Source organism: Cydia splendana, chromosome 13, assembly GCF_910591565.1.
Source record: "Cydia splendana chromosome 13, ilCydSple1.2, whole genome shotgun sequence".
NCBI lineage: Eukaryota > Metazoa > Arthropoda > Insecta > Lepidoptera > Tortricidae > Cydia > Cydia splendana.
The window spans coordinates 6558543-6578517 of NC_085972.1; the positions used below are offsets into that span (position 1 = coordinate 6558543).

A 19975-nucleotide genomic window follows, 5' to 3' on the forward strand; every position below is an offset into this window, starting at 1 on the left:
CAAGGAAATTAGAAGTACCTACCTATATCGTTTTGAAATACAGCATATAATTATTTTAAGGTCAATATTTAGGTAAGTAAAAAATCCTAAAAGATAAAATAATTAAAATCCGATATTTTTCAACATCCTCATATGGGATCAAACAAATACACTGACTTATTTTTACCGGTCGGCCGGACCCCAGCCTAATACTTTCTGATATCCGATTATTTTGGAAGATTGGCTGAGTTTTATTGATGCCAGAATTGCCAGATGTATACCATATCTAGTTTGGCGGATTGGTACGACCCGCCCTTAATAACACTATTAGATATACATACTCTTATCGACGTAAAGTGATCAAGTAATCTGTTATAACTTTAACTTTAAAATCGCTAACTCATTTAATCATTTATCAAACCCAAAATGCAGGCTTCGTCCAAAGTGCCGTCCAAACGTCCACAATATTTTACAAAAGTAATATGTAACAAACAGGCGTCGTTAATAACTTTAAAACAAAACCATACGTAATTCATTTGACACAGATTCATTGTTTTGTCACAGATAACAAAGGCAAAGCTGTGGAGAAATAATATAGTATCCTTACTGCACAAAGCACACATTAGCTGGCCAGCTTTCAAGTTTCCGACTGATATGAATTGTAGGTGCCGACGTTACATTTCACCGAGCTCTCTGCTTAGTCAGATATACCAGCCTCATCATTACAGAGATAGTGCATAATTATTTTCCATCATATTTGCACGGAAACGTACGCCGTGTCTTGCTATAATAGGATGGAAAATAATTATGCACTACCTCATAATTTCAGTCAGATAAACTAAACTGAAGTTGACTGACGTAGCATGACAAATACTATGGTATACAATTATGCACTATGTACATCTGTACAGCATTTGTGATAGGTATATAATATATTTAATCCATCCAGAGTGGCGCTTAACGCTACTGTCTGATTGGTGCAGTAAGTTGCAGAGATACCTGACCTCCCCTGAATGTAAACTTGTTTGTAGGGGGGGGGGGGGGGGGGGGGGCAGTTATTTCTACAGCTTATTGTACATACGATAACGCAGAACACAACATTTAAGCCAAGCCATTGATTATTAACAATCAACGATATAATACCTATTCAAATTAAGTAGCCTTTAAAATACTAAATAGTTAACTAGCCCTAACATTTCTTTACCTTCTTTTGTCAAAATTACAACATATATCTCAACTTACGGATTACGGATTAACCATCAATTACCAAAAAACCAAAATACTACATATAAGGTCACCCTACATCAAAACTGACATAGTACCCAAAATCATAGCACACAAACACTCTTGTTTGCATGGATCAGGTTCGAGTTGCAACTGTGAGCCCCTAGACATAGTAGAACAGCATACATACCTTGGATTAATTATAGATAATAAATTTAACTGGAGTCCGCACATTGACCATGTATGTAAGAGACTAAGAGCCGTATTCAGTAATCTAACAATACTTAAAAACAAAATGCCGTATAATACACTCCGCCTAATATACATGGCTATGGCTGACTCTGTAATAAATTATGGGATATCTATGGTAGAACCCACAAAACTCACCTACAAAGAATATATAACCTACAGGTAAGAATCCTTAAATCTATTGTACCGCTAAAAATCAAATATAAATATAAACATAATTATGAAAAGTTATTTCAGCATTGTAAAATAATGAATGTATATGATAAAGTGAAGCTAGCGATAATATTAGAATATAGACATAAACTGGGAAGTCTGAATAGGTATGATAGGCCAAATAACCTTAGAGTACTGATAAATAAAAAACATTTCAATATACCAAGTAGTAACAACTTTTATGGGCAAAGAGTCTGGTCGAGTTATTTGCCACACATCCTAAATAGTCTTCCTAGACATATAATAGATAACCTAGAAGATAAGCCTCATAAGCTGAAACTAATGTTAAAAAAGTACTGCATGAACTGATAAAGTAGTTAAGTCAAAAGTAAATATAAAATAGATACACATTATGTTATATAAATTAGATTAAAATATAGTAATAATAACGTCAATAATGTAACTAAAAGAAAACCTCTCACTTAGCTAATAATCTATTATAGTGTAGATTAGGTTAAGTACATAAAAAATATTGTAAAAATTTATTTATAATAAACAGTTTAAATTTTAAATATTTTTTTTTTTAACGTAAAGCGCTCGTCTTTTAAGTTGAATGGAAAGACCGACCTCCCCGGCGTCACACTCAATTGAAAGGGAGCATTATACAAGATCCCGTATTCACGACGCTCCACTTTCTGAAAAAAGGGTTGCCACAACCACATAGCTGTACCTATTTATTTCTAAATTGCTTGCCGAGCGAGTCAAGTTTTCTGTAGGTACCAGCGTGATATGGCCCTGTGATCAGTTACTAGTACCAATTAGCAAATATTTGAGTCTATAGGAAGTGCTCATGTTTAATGGTCTATTCAGTTTTTTAAACTCTAGTTAACACGTTGAACAACGGTATCGGTATCAACGTAACAACGGTATAACTTTAGGTATTTCTTTCTATATTTATACGAGTGAGCCATATACATAGTTAATTAACAGTGTGCATTAAGTAAGATAACGCACAACACCTGGTAACACACAACATACGCACTATGAGGACTGACGAAAAGATCTGCGAGCTGGAAGAGGAACTGAGCAGGTTACACTGGGACATTGTAGGGTTATGCGAAGTCCGTAGAGAGGGGGAGGACACGACAACCCTGAAGTCTGGTAACTTGCTCTACCACCGGGAGGGCGACCAACAGTCCCAAGGTGGTGTCGGGTTTCTCGTTCACAAGTCCCTCGTAAACAACATAATAACCATCGACAGTGTGTCGAGCAGGGTGGTATACCTAATACTCAGAATATCCAAAAGATATTCGCTGAAGGTCATTCAGGTATACGCACCGACCTCGTCACACTCCGATGATGAAGTAGAAGCTATGTATGAGGACGTAAGTAGGGCCATACATACTTCTAAAACCTACTTTACTGTTGTTATGGGGGACTTCAACGCAAAGTTGGGCAAGAGAAGCGGGGATGAGTTGAGAGTGGGGCAATTTGGGTATGGGCAACGGAACCCTAGGGGTCAGAGGCTGGCCGACTTTCTGGAGAGAGAGGAACTCTTCATGATGAACTCTTTCTTCCAGAAGCCGCCTCACAGGAAATGGACCTGGATGAGTCCTGACGGTTCCACGAGAAACGAGATAGACTTCATCATGACCGACAAGAAACGGATATTCAGTGATGTCTCTGTGATCAACAGGGTAAAGACCGGTAGTGATCACCGAATCGTAAGAGGCACACTGAATATCAATATTAAACTTGAAAGGTCCAGCCTGATGAAGTCTACGCTCCGACCTACTCGAGCCTATGTTCAAAACCCCGAAAGCTTTCAACTCGAGCTCTCTAACCGCTTTGCTTGCCTAGAGAACTTGGCTTCAGTGGACGAAATCAACGACGGGCTAGTGGAAACTGTCCACACAGTAGGGTCTAAGTTTTTTAGATCCCGCCGTAAAGATAGACCTCAGAAATTGACCGAGCAAACCTTGAACCTCATGGCTGAACGACGCTCGCTACAGTTGCAGTCTCCCGATGACGCGGAGTCATATAGGCAGCTCAATAGACGTATATCTAAGTCCCTGCGACATGATCTGCGTCTCTTTAATACTAACCGTATTAAAGAGACTATTGAGCGAAACCAAGGCTCCAAAGTGTTCGCAAAGGACAAGTCTATTGGGCAAAGCCAGCTGACAAAGCTGAAACGGGAAGATGGCAGCATAGCGTCGAGCAAAGCGGAGGTTTTAGGTGAGATCGAGAGGTTCTATGGACAGTTATACACTTCGATCGCAAAGCCCGTTGACAGCTTGGTAGGAGATCCAAGAGCCAAGCTGTCCCGACATTATACCGAAGATTTCCCGGACATCAGTCTGTACGAGATTAGGATGGCCCTGAAGCAGCTTAAGAACAACAAGGCGCCGGGCAAAGACGGAATCACTTCAGAGCTTCTGAGAGCGGGTGGAACACCGGTACTTAAAGTCCTCCAGAAGCTCTTTAATTCCGTCTTGTCCGAGGGCATAACGCCTGAAACATGGAGTAGAGGCGAGGTGGTGCTGTTCTTCAAAAAAGGTGATAACAACCTATTGAAGAACTACAGACCCATCACGCTTCTGAGCCATGTCTATAAGCTGTTTTCAAGGGTCATCACGAACCGTCTCGAACACAGACTTGATGACTTCCAGCCTCCCGAACAAGCCGGTTTCCGAAAAGGCTATAGTACCATAGACCACATCCATACGCTGCGGCAAGTTATACAGAAGACCGAAGAGTATAACTTGCCATTATGCTTAGCGTTTGTGGACTATGAGAAAGCCTTCGATTCGGTGGCAACATGGGCGGTGCTTGAGTCTCTTCAGCGATGCCATATTGACTATCGGTACATCGAAGTGTTGAAGTGTTTGTATAGTAACGCCACCATGTCGGTCCGAGTACAGGAGCAGAGCACGAGGGCGATTCCATTGCGAAGAGGCGTAAGGCAGGGAGACGTTATCTCTCCGAAACTGTTTACTGCCGTAATGGAAGACGCCTTCAAGCTCCTGGAATGGGAAGGACTTGGCATCAACATCAACGGCGAATACATCACTCACCTTCGGTTTGCCGACGATATCGTAGTCATGGCAAAGTCGATGGAGGAACTCAGCATGATGGTCGATGACCTCAACCGAGTTTCACAACGGGTGGGCTTGAAAATGAACATGGACAAGACGAAACTTATGTCAAATGCCAATGTTGTGCCCATCCCAGTCTCTGTTGGGAACTCGGTACTCGAAGTTGTTGACTCGTACATCTACCTAGGACAAGTAGTCCAATTAGGTAGGTCCAACTTCGAGAAAGAGGTCAACCGCCGAATCCAACTCGGTTGGGCAGCGTTCGGGAAACTACGTAATGTCTTTTCGTCCGACATACCTCAGTGCCTCAAGACGAAAGTCTTTAATCAATGTGTGTTACCAGTGATGACTTACGGCTCCGAAACGTGGTCTTTCACTATCGGCCTCATCTCAAAACTCAAAGTCGCTCAACGAGCTATGGAGAGGGCTATGCTCGGAGTTTCTCTACGTGATCGAATCAGAAATGAGGAGATCCGTAGACGAACTAAAGTCACCGACATAGCCCACCGGATTAGCAAGCTGAAGTGGCAATGGGCAGGCCACATTGCACGCAGAGAAGATGGCCGATGGGGTCGAAAAGTGCTCGAGTGGAGACCACGGACTAGCAAGCGCAGCGTAGGACGTCCACCCACAAGATGGACAGACGATCTTGTTAAGGTCGCCGGAAGACGCTGGATGCGGGTCGCTTCCAACCGGCACGTATGGAGGTCCAAGGGGGAGGCCTATGTTCAGCAGTGGACGTCTTATGGCTGAGATGATGATGATGATGATGATGATTAAGTAAGATCCGTAAAGCGCGGCTGTACCTAATGCTCAAATAGCTTTTGCTGTAAGCCCTCGAGACACTGGCTTAGAAGATTTATGCGACGTGTTGGTGCACCAGTTAGGTACATGTATGCAATTATTTAAATAATAACAGAGATTAGGGGAACTAAAAGACTATGTTCGGTTTAAATAAATTGTATAATAATTCCTTGTCAAAACAACATGCTTTGAAGTGTTTAATTTCGGAATAACCAGGCTGATAAATACCCGTCCGAGCAACTCCAAAAATAAAGGGCTTATTACATCTATCCTGTCGCCGGACGGCTTGCGATCGGAAGCGATCTCGGGCCGGATGACTCTTGCAAGGATTGTTTTCCGTTTCACGAAATATAAGAAATTAAGAATATCATAAAAAAATCGTAAAAATTAGTGAGTTTTTGCCTGAAGAAGATTAATAAATCAGTATTTCAATTTACAATCACATTAGTTATGGAAGATACGTGAATCACAAAATTAATTACACTGAAATTGACGTTGACTGACGCGGCGTGATTCTGTCAGAGTGTCAGCCTTATTGCGGCGCAGCAACGCTGCTACAATTCGAATGTTGAACAGTTCTGGCTGGCTGGTTCTGGTGCTGGCTCTAGACAACATGCCAACGATACGCAACTGTCACTGTCACAGTAATATGGAAGAGTGATAGAGAGACACAAAGCTATTCGACGGCGAAGCGCAAGCGATTTCACCTTGGCTAGGCCGCCAGGTCTGAGCGAGCAATCGATGGTTCGTTCTGTTAATGGAAGCACTGGCACCAATAGTATGTACGTAACTGGGAAGAGCAAACATTTGATCAAAACAAAATGTTTACTCAGTGAAATAAACGAAAACGCGGCTTGATAAGAACTGAATAAAAAAAGTACGTGTGTACCTTTACCTACACAAAATTATACGAGTACAAGTATACCTGCCTTGTTTTGGAGTGCATTAAAGCGCGTTAAAGAACGGATACTTGGATTATAAATGTGATACCAATCGCTGTGACGTCGGTCGCCGCTTTCATTTCCCGGTTCGGTGGCTACGTGAAGCCTTCCAATATTGAAAGTGTCGGGCTTGGCCAGCTTATAACAGCGAAAACATTTTTACGACTAGAAAATAAGTAAATTACGTACTGTACACAGTTGTAACTCAGGGGTTTATTTTTGTTTTCTATACTTCATGACGGGCTTCAACATGATTGTGACGTCACGATCAAGTACAAGTAAGTCAGACTTTGACAGTAATTGACTTTTTTATTGCTTTAATTGTTAATTCAATGGATCCCTTATATTGCTTATAGACATGATCCTCAAAACAAACCTGATCGACTGATACTCGTACCATTAACAAAAACCTGTAATCTAGCCTATTGGTGTAATCGATCTTTATCTAAAATGTAAAACCTACAAGTAAGAGTTTGACTCGCCCACCGAGGGTTCCGTACCTTATAATATTTGTTGTTATAGCGGCAACAGAAATACATCATCTGTGCAAATTCAACTGACTAGCTATCACGGTTCATGGAATACAGCCTGGTGACAGACAGGCGGATAGTGGAGTCTTTAATAGGGTACTTTTATACCCTTTGGGTACGGAGCCCTAAAAACCAGTACCAAGAAAACCTTCAAAGTACTCAAAGATCCTCTGTTTTTATCAGCTTCTAAAAGTAGCGGGCTATAAATGAGGGCCGGTAAATGACTGTCGAAAGTAGAATGACCCAGTTATCTATCAAAGGCCGTGAAATGATTACGGGCTCAAAGATTCCGGAGATCAATTATGATTATGGACCTCAACGAAGATTAAAAGTGTAAAACGGGATCTTAATAGACTTGTCTTGACATTTCTTTAGTATTAGTGTTGGGAACGGTAATTTAATCAACTCAAAGGTTAAACAATAAAGATGTACTGCTTTGAATAAAAATCTTTGGCAATTTTTATAAAAAATGTTCAAATGAGTATTGCAGCCAGACATTACTGCCGACTGCGTCACTGCCGCAAATGTCAAAATCGACTGCTGCCCGGAATTTTTACATTTGCAGTGATGCCCTTTAAACTTTCGACATACGCACGGAAAGTGATCTTTTCCTCACCAGTGCGAGAAAGTAGCACTATATGTACTGCTCACGCTCGTAACTAGCTAGGGTCGCCGTTGCCGATCACGGCATGGTAGCTATATATATGTACTATAAAATATATTATTTAACCTTTGGGCCACGGTTGTTCTCCTAGATTATTGTCAGAAAGTAGAAGTTGTTATGGTATTTATCTAGTTTATAATAGGTAATGGCTTATTTTATCTTATTAATGATAAATAGACATTTATAGACAAAACCTACATAGTTTACGGCAAAACCTTAGATGTAGGTACAATTAATTAGACTTTTTAAGGTCTCACAAATATATCAGCCATTCATGAAACGAACTATTTTGTATATAAAAAATAATAGTATCTAGAAATTAGTTGCATGATGCACAATCATATCAATACAGACGAAAGATATAAAAGAAATATCTATACTGCAACCGATGATCCATACTGCAACCGCGGTAGGTATATAAATATGTTGTGTAGGGTAAGCTGGGGCCAGTTGTGCATGTCTTCACATTCACGAAACTATGTGGAAAATGTGGGCGATGCAGAGAGAAAGGAGCGGAATTAGCGGAATGCGCGTCTAAACCTGTAACCTAGATTGCTTTAGAAATCGGGCAGCGTAAGTAAACGCTAGGTGATTAGTTTAAAAGTAAAAAGTAAGTATAAAACTTTTAGTTTATTCATTTTTTGTATGGGTTGGTGTTATCATATTTACAGTGTAAAAGTTCTTCTTGTTCTTTCATGTAATATTTTTTTCATACAATGATGTTTAAGTAAAATATACTTTTGCAATTGAGTGCATTGTGCAATTTTTTCTGCATAATATTGTGCCATAAGTTGTTGTTTTGTTCTTACATAGTCGTCCAGAATACGTTTGCGAAAACCACGGAAAGGTCGGAGTGATTTCAAAGGAATTTAAATAAGAATAAAACACACTAAAAAACTTGGAACATGGCAGTTGTTCGCGAATCACTCAACTTTGGGAAGCTGTCGGTTTTCTGTAATTTAGATTCCGGAATTCTTACGCAGCCAAAATGTAGCGTAGGAAATCAAAACCTATACTTTCAACTACACACAAACTAGCGGGAAATAGGCGTGATTATATGTATGTATGTATGTATGTATGTCAGTGGGGGCGCGTCAAACATGTCCAGGCAAGCCGGGGCTAATTTGGCTTACATATTTCCTTTACAACTCTGCTCAAACGTTCAAAAACAGGCAAGCCGGTGGGAATCGGCTTTTATGGACGCACCGCCACTGATGTATGTACAAACTAGCACAACCGTACCCAGCTACCCCTATGTGTGGTATTGCAATTCAATATCGAACTTTTCTAAGTCGGCAGCTTTACAAGTTCCAACCAACTGTCGTTAAAAATTGTTCCCCGAGGAGAGGCGCAACCACTTCCCTAAAGTGATATTACATACCGTAGAAAAGAAACAATGCGATGAAAAAAACTCGTTTTACAAAGTGCAAAAATATTTACGTAAGAATGTAGCGTGTCTGATGGGTAAAATGGAGGGTAATGTGTGAAGTGGTGCGCAGACGATCAAACATGCTTGACAAGCACTTGTACCAGTGGGGCGACACTCCGCCTTTCGGGCATTCTCGGCTCCGTTCGGCTCAGCATTGCTCCGAGGTTGATAAGATTGATAAGGGTTGACACAAATTGTCGTCCCTTTGCGTGCACGACCACAGATAAGATAATCACTTGAATTTGTTCTATCATAGATTTCCTATCCACCTCCGGTCTCCAAAATCAAATTAGCTCGATGGTAACATAATGTTGCATTGTCACCCAACTTACTTAAGTATGTGAAGTTTTAGGTTTTAGCTTAATAGAATAATGAGAAGAGCGCTGGTCGCCTAGCGGTAAGAGCGTGCGACTTTCAAACCGGAGGTCGTGGGTTCAAACCCCGGCTCGTACCAATGAGTTTTTCGGAACTTATGTACGAAATATCATTTGATATTTGCCAGTCGCTCTTCGGTGAAGGAAAACATGAGGAAACCGGACTAATCCCAATAAGACCTAGTTTCCCCTCTGGGTTGGAAAGTCAGATGGCAGTCGCTTTCGTAAAAACTAGTGCCTACGTCAAATCATGGGATTAGTTGTCAAGCGGACCCCAGGCTCCCATCAGACGTGGCAAAATGCCGGGATAACGCGAGGAAGAAGAAGAATTCAGGGGTCTAATTCAGGTTGTAAGATTTGATTACAGACTAACTTGACAACGGGACACAGTGAAACTAAATAAAAGCTTGTAAAATTCCTACTTCCATTGTCATTACGTTGTTACGGCGCAGGAGCAGTGGAGAACACTTATCATTATACTCCGAGTGGGTTGCTTTGGTTCAGTCAGCTAAATGCACTTTTTAAAACGCGCTTTCAGCTGAGGCCAAGGCTTTTGAGATCCCTTCAGCTTTTGCTTTTGTAAAACACAAAGCTTTTACGAGCTTTTATTTGACTATAATGTTGTTGCTTGTTTGTTTAGATCAAATTTTAGAAGCGAGATTAGTGATTAGTGTTACAAATAGATAATATATCTATCTATCTCTACAATTCGCTTCCAAAAGTATAATACCTCAATCTCTAATTGTTTTACGTATGTTACATACGCGTAGACTAAAATGATACTGACTGTTGTAAAAAAATATTAAGCTAGTTAATAATAAATAAATAATGTGGTCAAAGAGAATAAAAATACAACGCAACCGGTAAAAAAGCTTCAATCAATCATTGATTCAATTTAGATATTGGATCATTTGCAAGGCAAGCAATCTTGATTCAAACCAATTTACTAAGTCAATTTATTTTATTCAACATTTAAATTTTTAGAAAGACCTTAAATTGTCCTTAATGTCGAGTCGTCTTGCGGCCCGATTCTAACTTTAAGATACGTCAGTTAATAGATCTAGAAACGATATGGATTAGATATGTCAGTGTCAAATGTGACGTTTCTTCAAACAAAAACGTCACTTTTGACACTGACATAATCTATATCGTTTTTAGATCTATTAATTGACGTATCTTAAAGTTAGAATCGGGCAGTTAGTTATTTATCGAAGCTCCAATCAAGAGCTCTTCAAACTCAATAATATTAGACAATAAATCACCTCTACTTGTCCTTTTGCCAATTTATGCACAATGAAACTCGATAAACTATAAAGTTTTCTAGCTCAAAATTATATACTATTTTCTTTTGGAGCTTGTTAATGCAATATTTCTAACCACTTTGAATATATACTTTGGAGTAAACCAGTCGTGTAATATTATTGGTTTGGGCATTAGGTATGTTAAATATGACTAACTTTTCAAAACTTCGTTTGCATAAAAAGTGCTTTTCATGTTGAACGTAAGTAGGTGCACCGTATATTTCAAATAAATCCATCTTAATGCAAAGTTTCAGTTTAAAGGATGACTCACGCTAGACCGGTCCGTGCCCGGGCCGAGGCGTCCGACATGACGGCTGATCGGTGATCACGTTGTGCTTTCCATAGAAAACGAGCAGCCGGCCCCGGCCCGATCTAGCGTGAGTCATCCTTAAAGCTAATTATATTGGAAGTAGAGGGACTACCCTCCCTCCGTTACTGAAGTATCGTATATGTTCCGCAAATCTATGGTAACAATGTTTTATTTTCAGTCAACATAGCAAGATTCAGTTAAGATACATACAGGAAAAATATAAGGGTCATGAAGGATATGCCTCAATTCTAAAGATAGCTTATTCAATACTTTTTAGGAGACTCTTTTTTTATTTTCTCTGGTACTATGCATTTGTAGGGTCTGAAAAAGACCACGAATCTCGGTGGTAACGATTTTAAGTCTTAGTTTATACCACAAGTACTATACCTACATTTTTATCGTTATGAGAAAATACAAGACACAAGATGAAGATGTCATGTACCATACTCGTAATTCCATGGTGCTGAATTTGACCCATTTCAAGGTATATTTACCAGAATAAAGCAGAGTTGCAGATACTCTTTTCCGGAATGTATGCGGCGTGTAGAGATAAATAATGCATTACATCGCATGGTCGCTGGATGCGAGCATGCGAGTATTAAAATGTAACAGAGTAACGGCTTGGTAAATCTCACTATAAAAGTGCCTACATAAACATAACGTCTAGTTACGTCTGCAAGTGTTAGGTGCCTATGCCGATGCCGTTAGAAAATTGACAACTTATACAAGTATCATATCATATCATTCATTGAATGCCTAGCCTAGTAGCTTGCTTAGTTAATAAATATGTACTATATTTATTTGCATACTGTCGTGTAATAAGGCATCCGGGTATGGGGTAAGGTTAGGTTATTTAAGATCACGTGAATCGTGTCTGCCTTTAAAGAGTTTCTATTCAAAATTGTTAAGCGCTATTAATTTACTCTTCGTTCGCAACTTATGAAGGAACGCAGGTTAGAAACACTGCATTTTACACATTTGGCACCGGTCGTCGCTCACAGTCGGTGGGTCAAACACACTGCAGTTTAACCCGAACGTATCGAAAAAAAAACGCTCTAATTGACTTATTTTTGCTCGATGTTGGTGCTATTTATATTCCACAATGTATGGCGGTCGACGCGTCCTGCAACTCCAGCCTCGGTGTCGAGTGAATTTTCGATTTTTCGTTCCATTTTCGTCTTCGTGTCGTATTTACACGAGCGCTCAGCTCTCTGTTATTATTATGGCATGGAGGATATAGGAACAAGCATTTCTCTAATTGAGAGTTACGGCCCGATTCGAACTTTAAGATACGTCAGTTAATACATCTAGAAACGATATGGATTAGATATGTCAGTGTCAATTGTGTCGTTTTTTCAAACAAAAACGTCACTTTTGACACTGACACATCTAATCCATATCGTTTCTAGATCTATTTCTTAACGTATCTTAAAGTTCGAATCGGGCAGTTAGTTATTTTTGAATAGGTCGTATAAATGCTGTTATTCTGTTTATTTCTATAGTCTTGTTATGCGGGTTAGTGGGCAGTCCCGCCGCGTGCCTAAATATTAATGCGGAGAATACGCGACGAAATTAAACACTACACGATCAATGCGGACTTAAAAACGTTATGTGCTGAACGTTTTATGCCGCATTAGACAATCGCTCCACAAACATCATTGGCGAATTGAAAAACTTCTTAAAATGTAGGTACTTACATATATACCTCTCTTGTTCTACTTTTCTCAATCATGTTATTTCCTTATTTTCTACCAAAACGTTCCCAAAAAACGTGACGGATCAAAATAATTTCTCGATTGTCATTTACATATCGAATTGCTGAGAAGTTTCACTTCGAAAACAAATTATTGCTTTAACAGCCAGGGCGACCATGCCGACCCTCTTTAAATCTAAGGAGCCCAAAATACTCACATTAAATGTCAGATACTTATCTATAAGATTTATAATTCGCGACATCGTCCAGCTTTATCGCGGTACCGTTAAATCATATGCAAATAGGGCACGGTTGTTTACAAAATATGTAACGACCCAATTCACAAGATCCTCGGGCACTTCCGTACAAATTCATTATACTTAGGTACTTACACTCAATCGAGAAGAGAATCGTTGGTCCTTTGAAAATTAACTTTGATTAAATTGCTTTCGTGTTGTGTGGGACGTTTTATAGCTCTCTTACGGATTACAGAATGACATTTTGAAAGACACGTTAAAAATGCTGTATTTTATTGCGGCTTCCTTGCGTCGAATAATAATAGTCACCCAAAAACCACGCGAACACATATACACATATAATGTATGATTACTATATGCTTAATATTAACATGCTTTATTAACTTCTCATCTGTTTGGATCATGATTAGGTACATTTTTCAGTCACCTTTTCGCATTTTTTGCTTAATGGCACGGTCGATATTTGATCCCACGATTTTATTAACACACGTACGAAAGTTTAAGCTCCATTTCACCATTTTCAAACCTATTAGAAGTATTAGAACAAATTAAATTATTTTCAGAAAATATTTTAATTTGTATTTATTTCAAGTAGAAACACTACTATATAAATTATAAACTGAAATAAATGTCATATATGTACTAAGAAAGTTTTTCTTAGTATATGACATTTATTTCAGTTTATAATTTTCATACCTTTTTAAATTCACGTGCCTTTATTCGATAAAAGAGTATTTCTAAACGCTCTCGCTTACCTAAAGCTACAAGTTTAATACTTCTTAAAATGGCAGGATTTTTTTCGTCAAAATTTTGATGATATTTCATTTATTTGATGATATTCCACGGCTTGGCTGAAAAATTCAAATGTTCACAAATGTAAATTCTACGGTTTTAAGATAACACTTTTTTTTATTGGCCGGTAAAGCCTTCCAGCCGTTTTGATACTTTAGTATCCTCACCCTCACCTGATAGCATAAGCGAAGGCCATGACAGCATCGGAGACGAACTGCAGCTGCCCCTCAAACTCGGTGTTGTCCACCGCCAGCCGCTCCAGCCCGGAGCATTGCTTCGTGTACTTCACGTTGTACGGCGTCCGCGGACTGCCCGGGTACCGGCATTGGAAGTGGTCTTCCCAGAATTCTGAAACAATGTCAACAAGCAATAAATGTCATATATGTACTAAGAAAAAGTGACCAAGGCCTCCAGTCAGGCGTGGCTCACTCCGCGATTTCGTCGCTTTGCTACAGGTACATCTGTTCATCAGGTAAAAGATCTGTTCCACACCAATTTTGGTGGCTAGCCATAAGTCGCGCGTGGCGCTGTCGCCACCTAGCGGCCATGTCTGTCCTGATCGTAACAGACGCGTTTTGTTAGAGAGTCTTCTGTACCTAGTACTATTATTTATTCTGTGCTCCAATCAAGACCTGCCGCGATAGCAGAGGACGCTAGGTCTATTCCAGCCTGGGGCTCTGGAGGCCTTGGTCACTTTTTCTTAGTATATGACCTATATTTCAGGTTATAATTTATATAGTAGTGTTTCTACTTGAAATAAAAACAAATTAAAATATTTTCTGAAAATATATAATAAAAATAAACTTCTAATAGTAACGTCAACAAGGTTCAGAGTGCATAACTGAACTATTTATATAACCCATAGTACAAGCTTTGCTTAGTTTGGGGCTAGGTTGATCTGTGTAAGATGTCCCCTAATATTTATTTTATTTATTTATTTATTTGTTTTTACAAGGCGGAAGACAGTTTCATTTAGATGTGTACCTGTGTGTTTTTATGTGCTAAAACGGCTATTAAAATGGCCATAAGGTAAACGTACTGGTGCTCGACGCGGTCCCAGTACATGTCATCTTGAAACTTAAGTCATTGTCAATAGAGGTGACAGCAAGGTGTCATCTATTGGGTATTAGCATGTCGAGCACTAGTACGTTTACCTTATATGGCTTAATGGATATTGGCCGTAAAAGAGGCTTCTCTTTACGGTGCAATCATGCATGATATTACACAGAAAAGGATACCTTTATCGTGAGTATCGTGACATTATTGGCACTTCGCAAGTTCGCACTACCTAATAAATCTAATAATCTTGGGCAGAAAACTTTCTTTTTGTTTGCTCTAAATATAGGTGTACCTAGCGCTTACATTTTATCCACGTGTATCAGACAAAAATAAATTTCATGGGAAGGAAATAATAATAATATTTTTTTTACAATGCATACAAAAAAATACAATATTCTTTACCTATTTCATAAAAAACTGTAGGTACCTGCATATAATTTGAGGGATGGTGTCTATTTGCCTGTGTTGGGAGGCACCGCTCTTCCGTGATTAGGCGGATTATTGAAAACTAACTAATACTAAGCTATACTATTTGCATATGATTTCAGTCAGTATATTTATGAACGTATTTTTCCATTAGCCTGCAAAATTAGTATCAATTTGGATCCACAACAAGATACGTAATTAGCTTACGAATATACCTTCATAGTCATTAGGCACTAATGCCTCAAACTTTCGGAAACATTGTTATGTGAGTTTGTGTTTAATCTAATATGAAACTTACCGAAAAAACACGCGTTCAACATACAAAATACACTTTGAAACTGCTGATGTCATTTCAGACTAGAACCCAGTTTGTTGTTATTACAAGCCCGATATAATCAACTTACTAGGTAGGTTTGTAAGTAAGTCGACTGTTTGAGAAATCGCAACCATATTTTGATCTGTTCCGCTTGTAAAGGTGGGATTCCACCAGTGTGCGGCACTGTGCGGCACAAGCATATTCAGTACAAAAATGCCTGTGCCGCAGAGTGCCTCACACTGTTGGAATCCCGTCTTTATGGTTTAGTGTTCGTTCGGGAAAGTTGTTGTTACAATTCTCGTAGAAATAAAAAAGTAGCTTTTGTAAACAATTCGATGGAGTTACCTTGATGCGTTAGACGGAGCGCAATACTTCGGTAGCTTTTTCGCCCGAACTAAATATTATGCAACCATCAAAACTAAAACGAGACTTTATCGCGTGCATTTACTTTGCCTGTGACCACGAAATTCGAAACGACAGGCCAAATCACAAACCAAAATCATTTATTCGCTGCAACCGTAAGTTTACGTGATTAAATTGCGTTTCAGTTTAAAATTTGGCGTGTGAAAATCGTGTTACTTTAAATCAATACACCTCAAAAATTTGCTTTATCAAGCTCGGGCACGTTTGAATCGCTATATGAAAGGAAAATTTACACAGGCTGAAAGCTTGGCAAATCAACAGCCGCATTACTTTGGTGACTTCTTGGACCGAGCTTAAGATTACTATCAAATCGATGTGATGGAGAGTTTTATGAAAATTGAGCGCATTTGAACCTTTTTGAAAAGTTACCTACCTACAAACCGCGGATTCCACCTGTCTCCGTCACGCCTATTACCCCTCGCATTAAGACTCAGGAAGTATACTCCTTGAAGCCTCTGACAATGATCGTCTGGACCACCAGCCTTCCACTTTATTTTCGTTTAAGCTAGAGATTATGACACTATGGAGCTATAATGACATGGAGCTCTATGAAACACGGGCACATTAGGATTGCTATGAGAAGTTACCTACCTACAAACCACGGATTCCTCCTATTATCCCTCGCATTAAGACTCAGGAAATACTCCTTGAAGCCGCTGACGTCGTTCGCCTGCGGCTGCACGCTGATGGTGCCTTCCACCGCGCGCTCGTTCCCGTCGGAGACCAGCGAGCGCGCGCTCCACCCGTCGGAGCCCACCCAGGAGAATGAGCCAGTAGCGTTGATGCGCTCCACAGCCCGCATCACGCCGGCCACTTCTTGGTCCGAACCGAATATTATGGCACCTGGGAAGAGAATAAGAAAATTAAAGCATGAATAGAGTTAGACCAAGAAAAGTCTGCTCCGATTTTGATAGCCCACGCAGTGCTAGTGTTATTTATATGTCATAATTTCATAGACGTTTGACGTTTAAAATAACACTTGCACTGCGTGGGCTATCAAAATCGCTGCAGACTTTTCTTGGTCTAACTCTAGGAGAAAAAGCCAGTCTCCATAAAACTGCCAGGCGTGGCTCACTCCGCGATTTCGTCGCGTCGCTACAAGTACATGCGGCCACACCAGTTTTGGTGTCTATCAGTAGTAGTTTAATGGACGCCAGCTCGCGCTTGCGCTTATATCTCTCGTAATAGACACGTTTTGTTAGAGAGTGAACCTTCTGTACAGGTACCTAGTACTATTATTTTATTTACTATTACTTTGCGCACTTCATCATTGTATATTTAATTTTATCGAATTATGGAGGAAACTTTTAAAAGTGCCTCGATAGACTGAAAAAGCCTATAAGGTTTTATCGTTTTCAGGTAGAGAACTCTAAAAAATAATATATTTTTCATGAATAACGCGCAAAATATTAAATATGTCAAGTGCCAATCAGACTTGTGCAGGTGAATGAGGGTGTGGCAGGTGAGAGCGGGTATTAAATATTTTAATAAATTGATGTATAAATTGGTTTTATGATTAAATGGTTATAAGGATGTTTTTTTAGGGTTCCGTACCCAAAAGGTAACACGGGACCCTATTACTAAGACTTCGCTGTCCGTCCGTCCGTCCGTCTGTCTGTCACCAGGCTGTATCTCACGAACCGTGATAGCTAGACAGTTGAAATTTTCACAGATGATGCATTTCTGTTGCCGCTATTACAACAAATACTAAAAACAGAATAAAATAAAGATTTAAATGGGGCTCCCATACAACAAACGTGATTTTTGACCAAAGTTAAGCAACGTCGGGCGTGGTCAGTACTTGGATGGGTGACCGTTTGTTTTTTGCATTTTTTTCCGTTTTTTTTTTCATTATGGTACGGAACCCTTCGTGCGCGAGTCCGACTCGCACTTGCCCGGTTTTTTTATACATAATGTACGATAGATGGGTATCGCAACGTAATGGAAATATCTTTATGATCTTATGTTAGGTAAACGTTAGAATAAAATTAGTGTATTGTATGAAAATGCTAAAGTTCCTAAGATGCACTTTTACATTTTGAACTTTTTTTAATGCTTTATGAGTGGCCTATCAAAACCCTTAAATAATTCAGTAATTATTGTTTGGTCCCCGATTGTAAAATATTTAATTGTGAAAACTGTGATCGAATGACCTTATTTCAGTTTAAATAAACTTGTTCTTGCTTAAAAAAAATTGATTACCTATCTATAAAGATGTTCAGGAATTCATTGCTTTTAAGAGTTATTCCACTGATTTACAATAGTTAATTCTAATTACAGTAAAGTTTTGTTTGTATGCTGTTTGCTGTTCAAAGCGGAACGTCTTCATTTACGAACCCTACAAACGGACTGCTCTGCAATTATGTACACCGTCTGCTTTTCAAGCTACGAGGGCTACGTTCAAAATACGGGATTATTCACTACAGGGCAAACATCCAAAGCTTACACAGCTCAAAGCAATAACCCTTTTGCCCACGTCATGTGAATTACGCCAAGCCCCCTGGCTACCTACTTACCTAATAGGAAGGTACCTAACCTATATCCCCAGTGGGTTTCTAGTTTAGAAATGTGCTCAGGAGTACCGTAAAATGGGGTGAGTAGGGTTCGCGGGGAGAGTTGGGTTATGAATGGGGAGAGAAGGGTTGAATGGGGTGAGATGGCATTTTAAGGCTACTGCTACAAAAATAATGTATTCCAATTTAAAATGGAGCTATAGTAATAATCATAATAAAAAATATCGATCCAACAATCTTCCAAAATCACCTTCGTATGAAAACCCAACTCACCCCAAATACGAGGGACTACGGGGTGAGGTGGGATTTCCTGTTTATCGTCAAAGTTATGAAATAGAACTACCCAAAATAAAATAAAAACTAAAATACAAACGTCTGGAACATATATTATATAGGGGAGAGGGGGAAGCCTGGTACACTTTTTACATTAATTGTCATAGTTCAAAATATTACCTATTGAAACCAGTTTTATTTTAACCCTTTACACAATAACTTACGTTATTAACCTATGTAATTACTGCATTTGCACATATATAAAGCTAAAGATAATAGTAAAAATTAGATTTTTGCAACTCAAGGAATAATGTTCGATACTGCCCCAAGAGTGGGTAGCTTTGAACTTACATGGGGCAGATTTGAAAAATGGGCTGTAATGGCAATAATTTAGAGATATACGCGTTTTTTTTATCTGTACTTGGTACAATTTGTCACTAGAAATAATCGTGTTAACAGTTTACTCGTATAATTTGCAGTTACAACAAAGATGGGGTAGTTTTGTACATTCATGTTTTTTTGAGTGTTCAAAGGTGCCTCAGTGGGGGTACCTTTGAAAAGTATTGAAATCTTACTAAAGCTACCCCCTTGAGGCAGTTTTGCACATACCATTTATCAAAACTACCCCAATAATGTTTTAACAGTGGATTGTATGAGTATTTATTATATTTTGGTTCTCTGTGATTCTCTTTATTTTTATAATTCCTTACCATTTTTACCTGTTAACAAATAAATCAATAAACTGCAATGTTTTAATTATTTATAGAATATAATTTTAATATTTTGTAATATTGTACTTAAATGCAAAATTCGAATAAATATTATACGAGTATTAAACATGACTAAACGTAGGTACCTAATAAGTACTGAACCACTTAGTTCATGGAATTTAGGTAAATGCATTATTAACATTTACTAAAATAACTAAAATATTATTACGGTTTTAATTTACATACCTAAATGCTAGTCAATATCGGGGCAGATATGAACATTTCTTATGGCCGGGGTAGTTTTGAACAGACTGCTAATCAAAACTGCCTCCTAATTATCTTTCATAACTACCCCAACACCTACTTAAAAAAATAAACGTCGTTATTTTGTAGAAACATTGCAAATTTTGATTATTCATCCTTCGTCACTAAACATAATAGATTGTTCTATCTAATA

General features: G+C 38.9%; 1 protein-coding gene across 1 annotated transcript in view; it reads right to left on the reverse strand.

The window, feature by feature from the left end:
* The window catches only part of LOC134796418 (metabotropic glutamate receptor 2-like), a 328723-nt gene that overhangs the window by 41591 nt on the left and 267157 nt on the right, over nt 1–19975 (reverse strand). The window contains exons 6-7 of the mRNA XM_063768622.1: nt 16614–16865; nt 13972–14146 (exon numbers count right to left, since the gene is read on the reverse strand). Coding sequence (XP_063624692.1) covers nt 13972–14146; nt 16614–16865 — 427 coding nt within the window. The remainder of the gene's footprint in view (nt 1–13971; nt 14147–16613; nt 16866–19975) is intronic.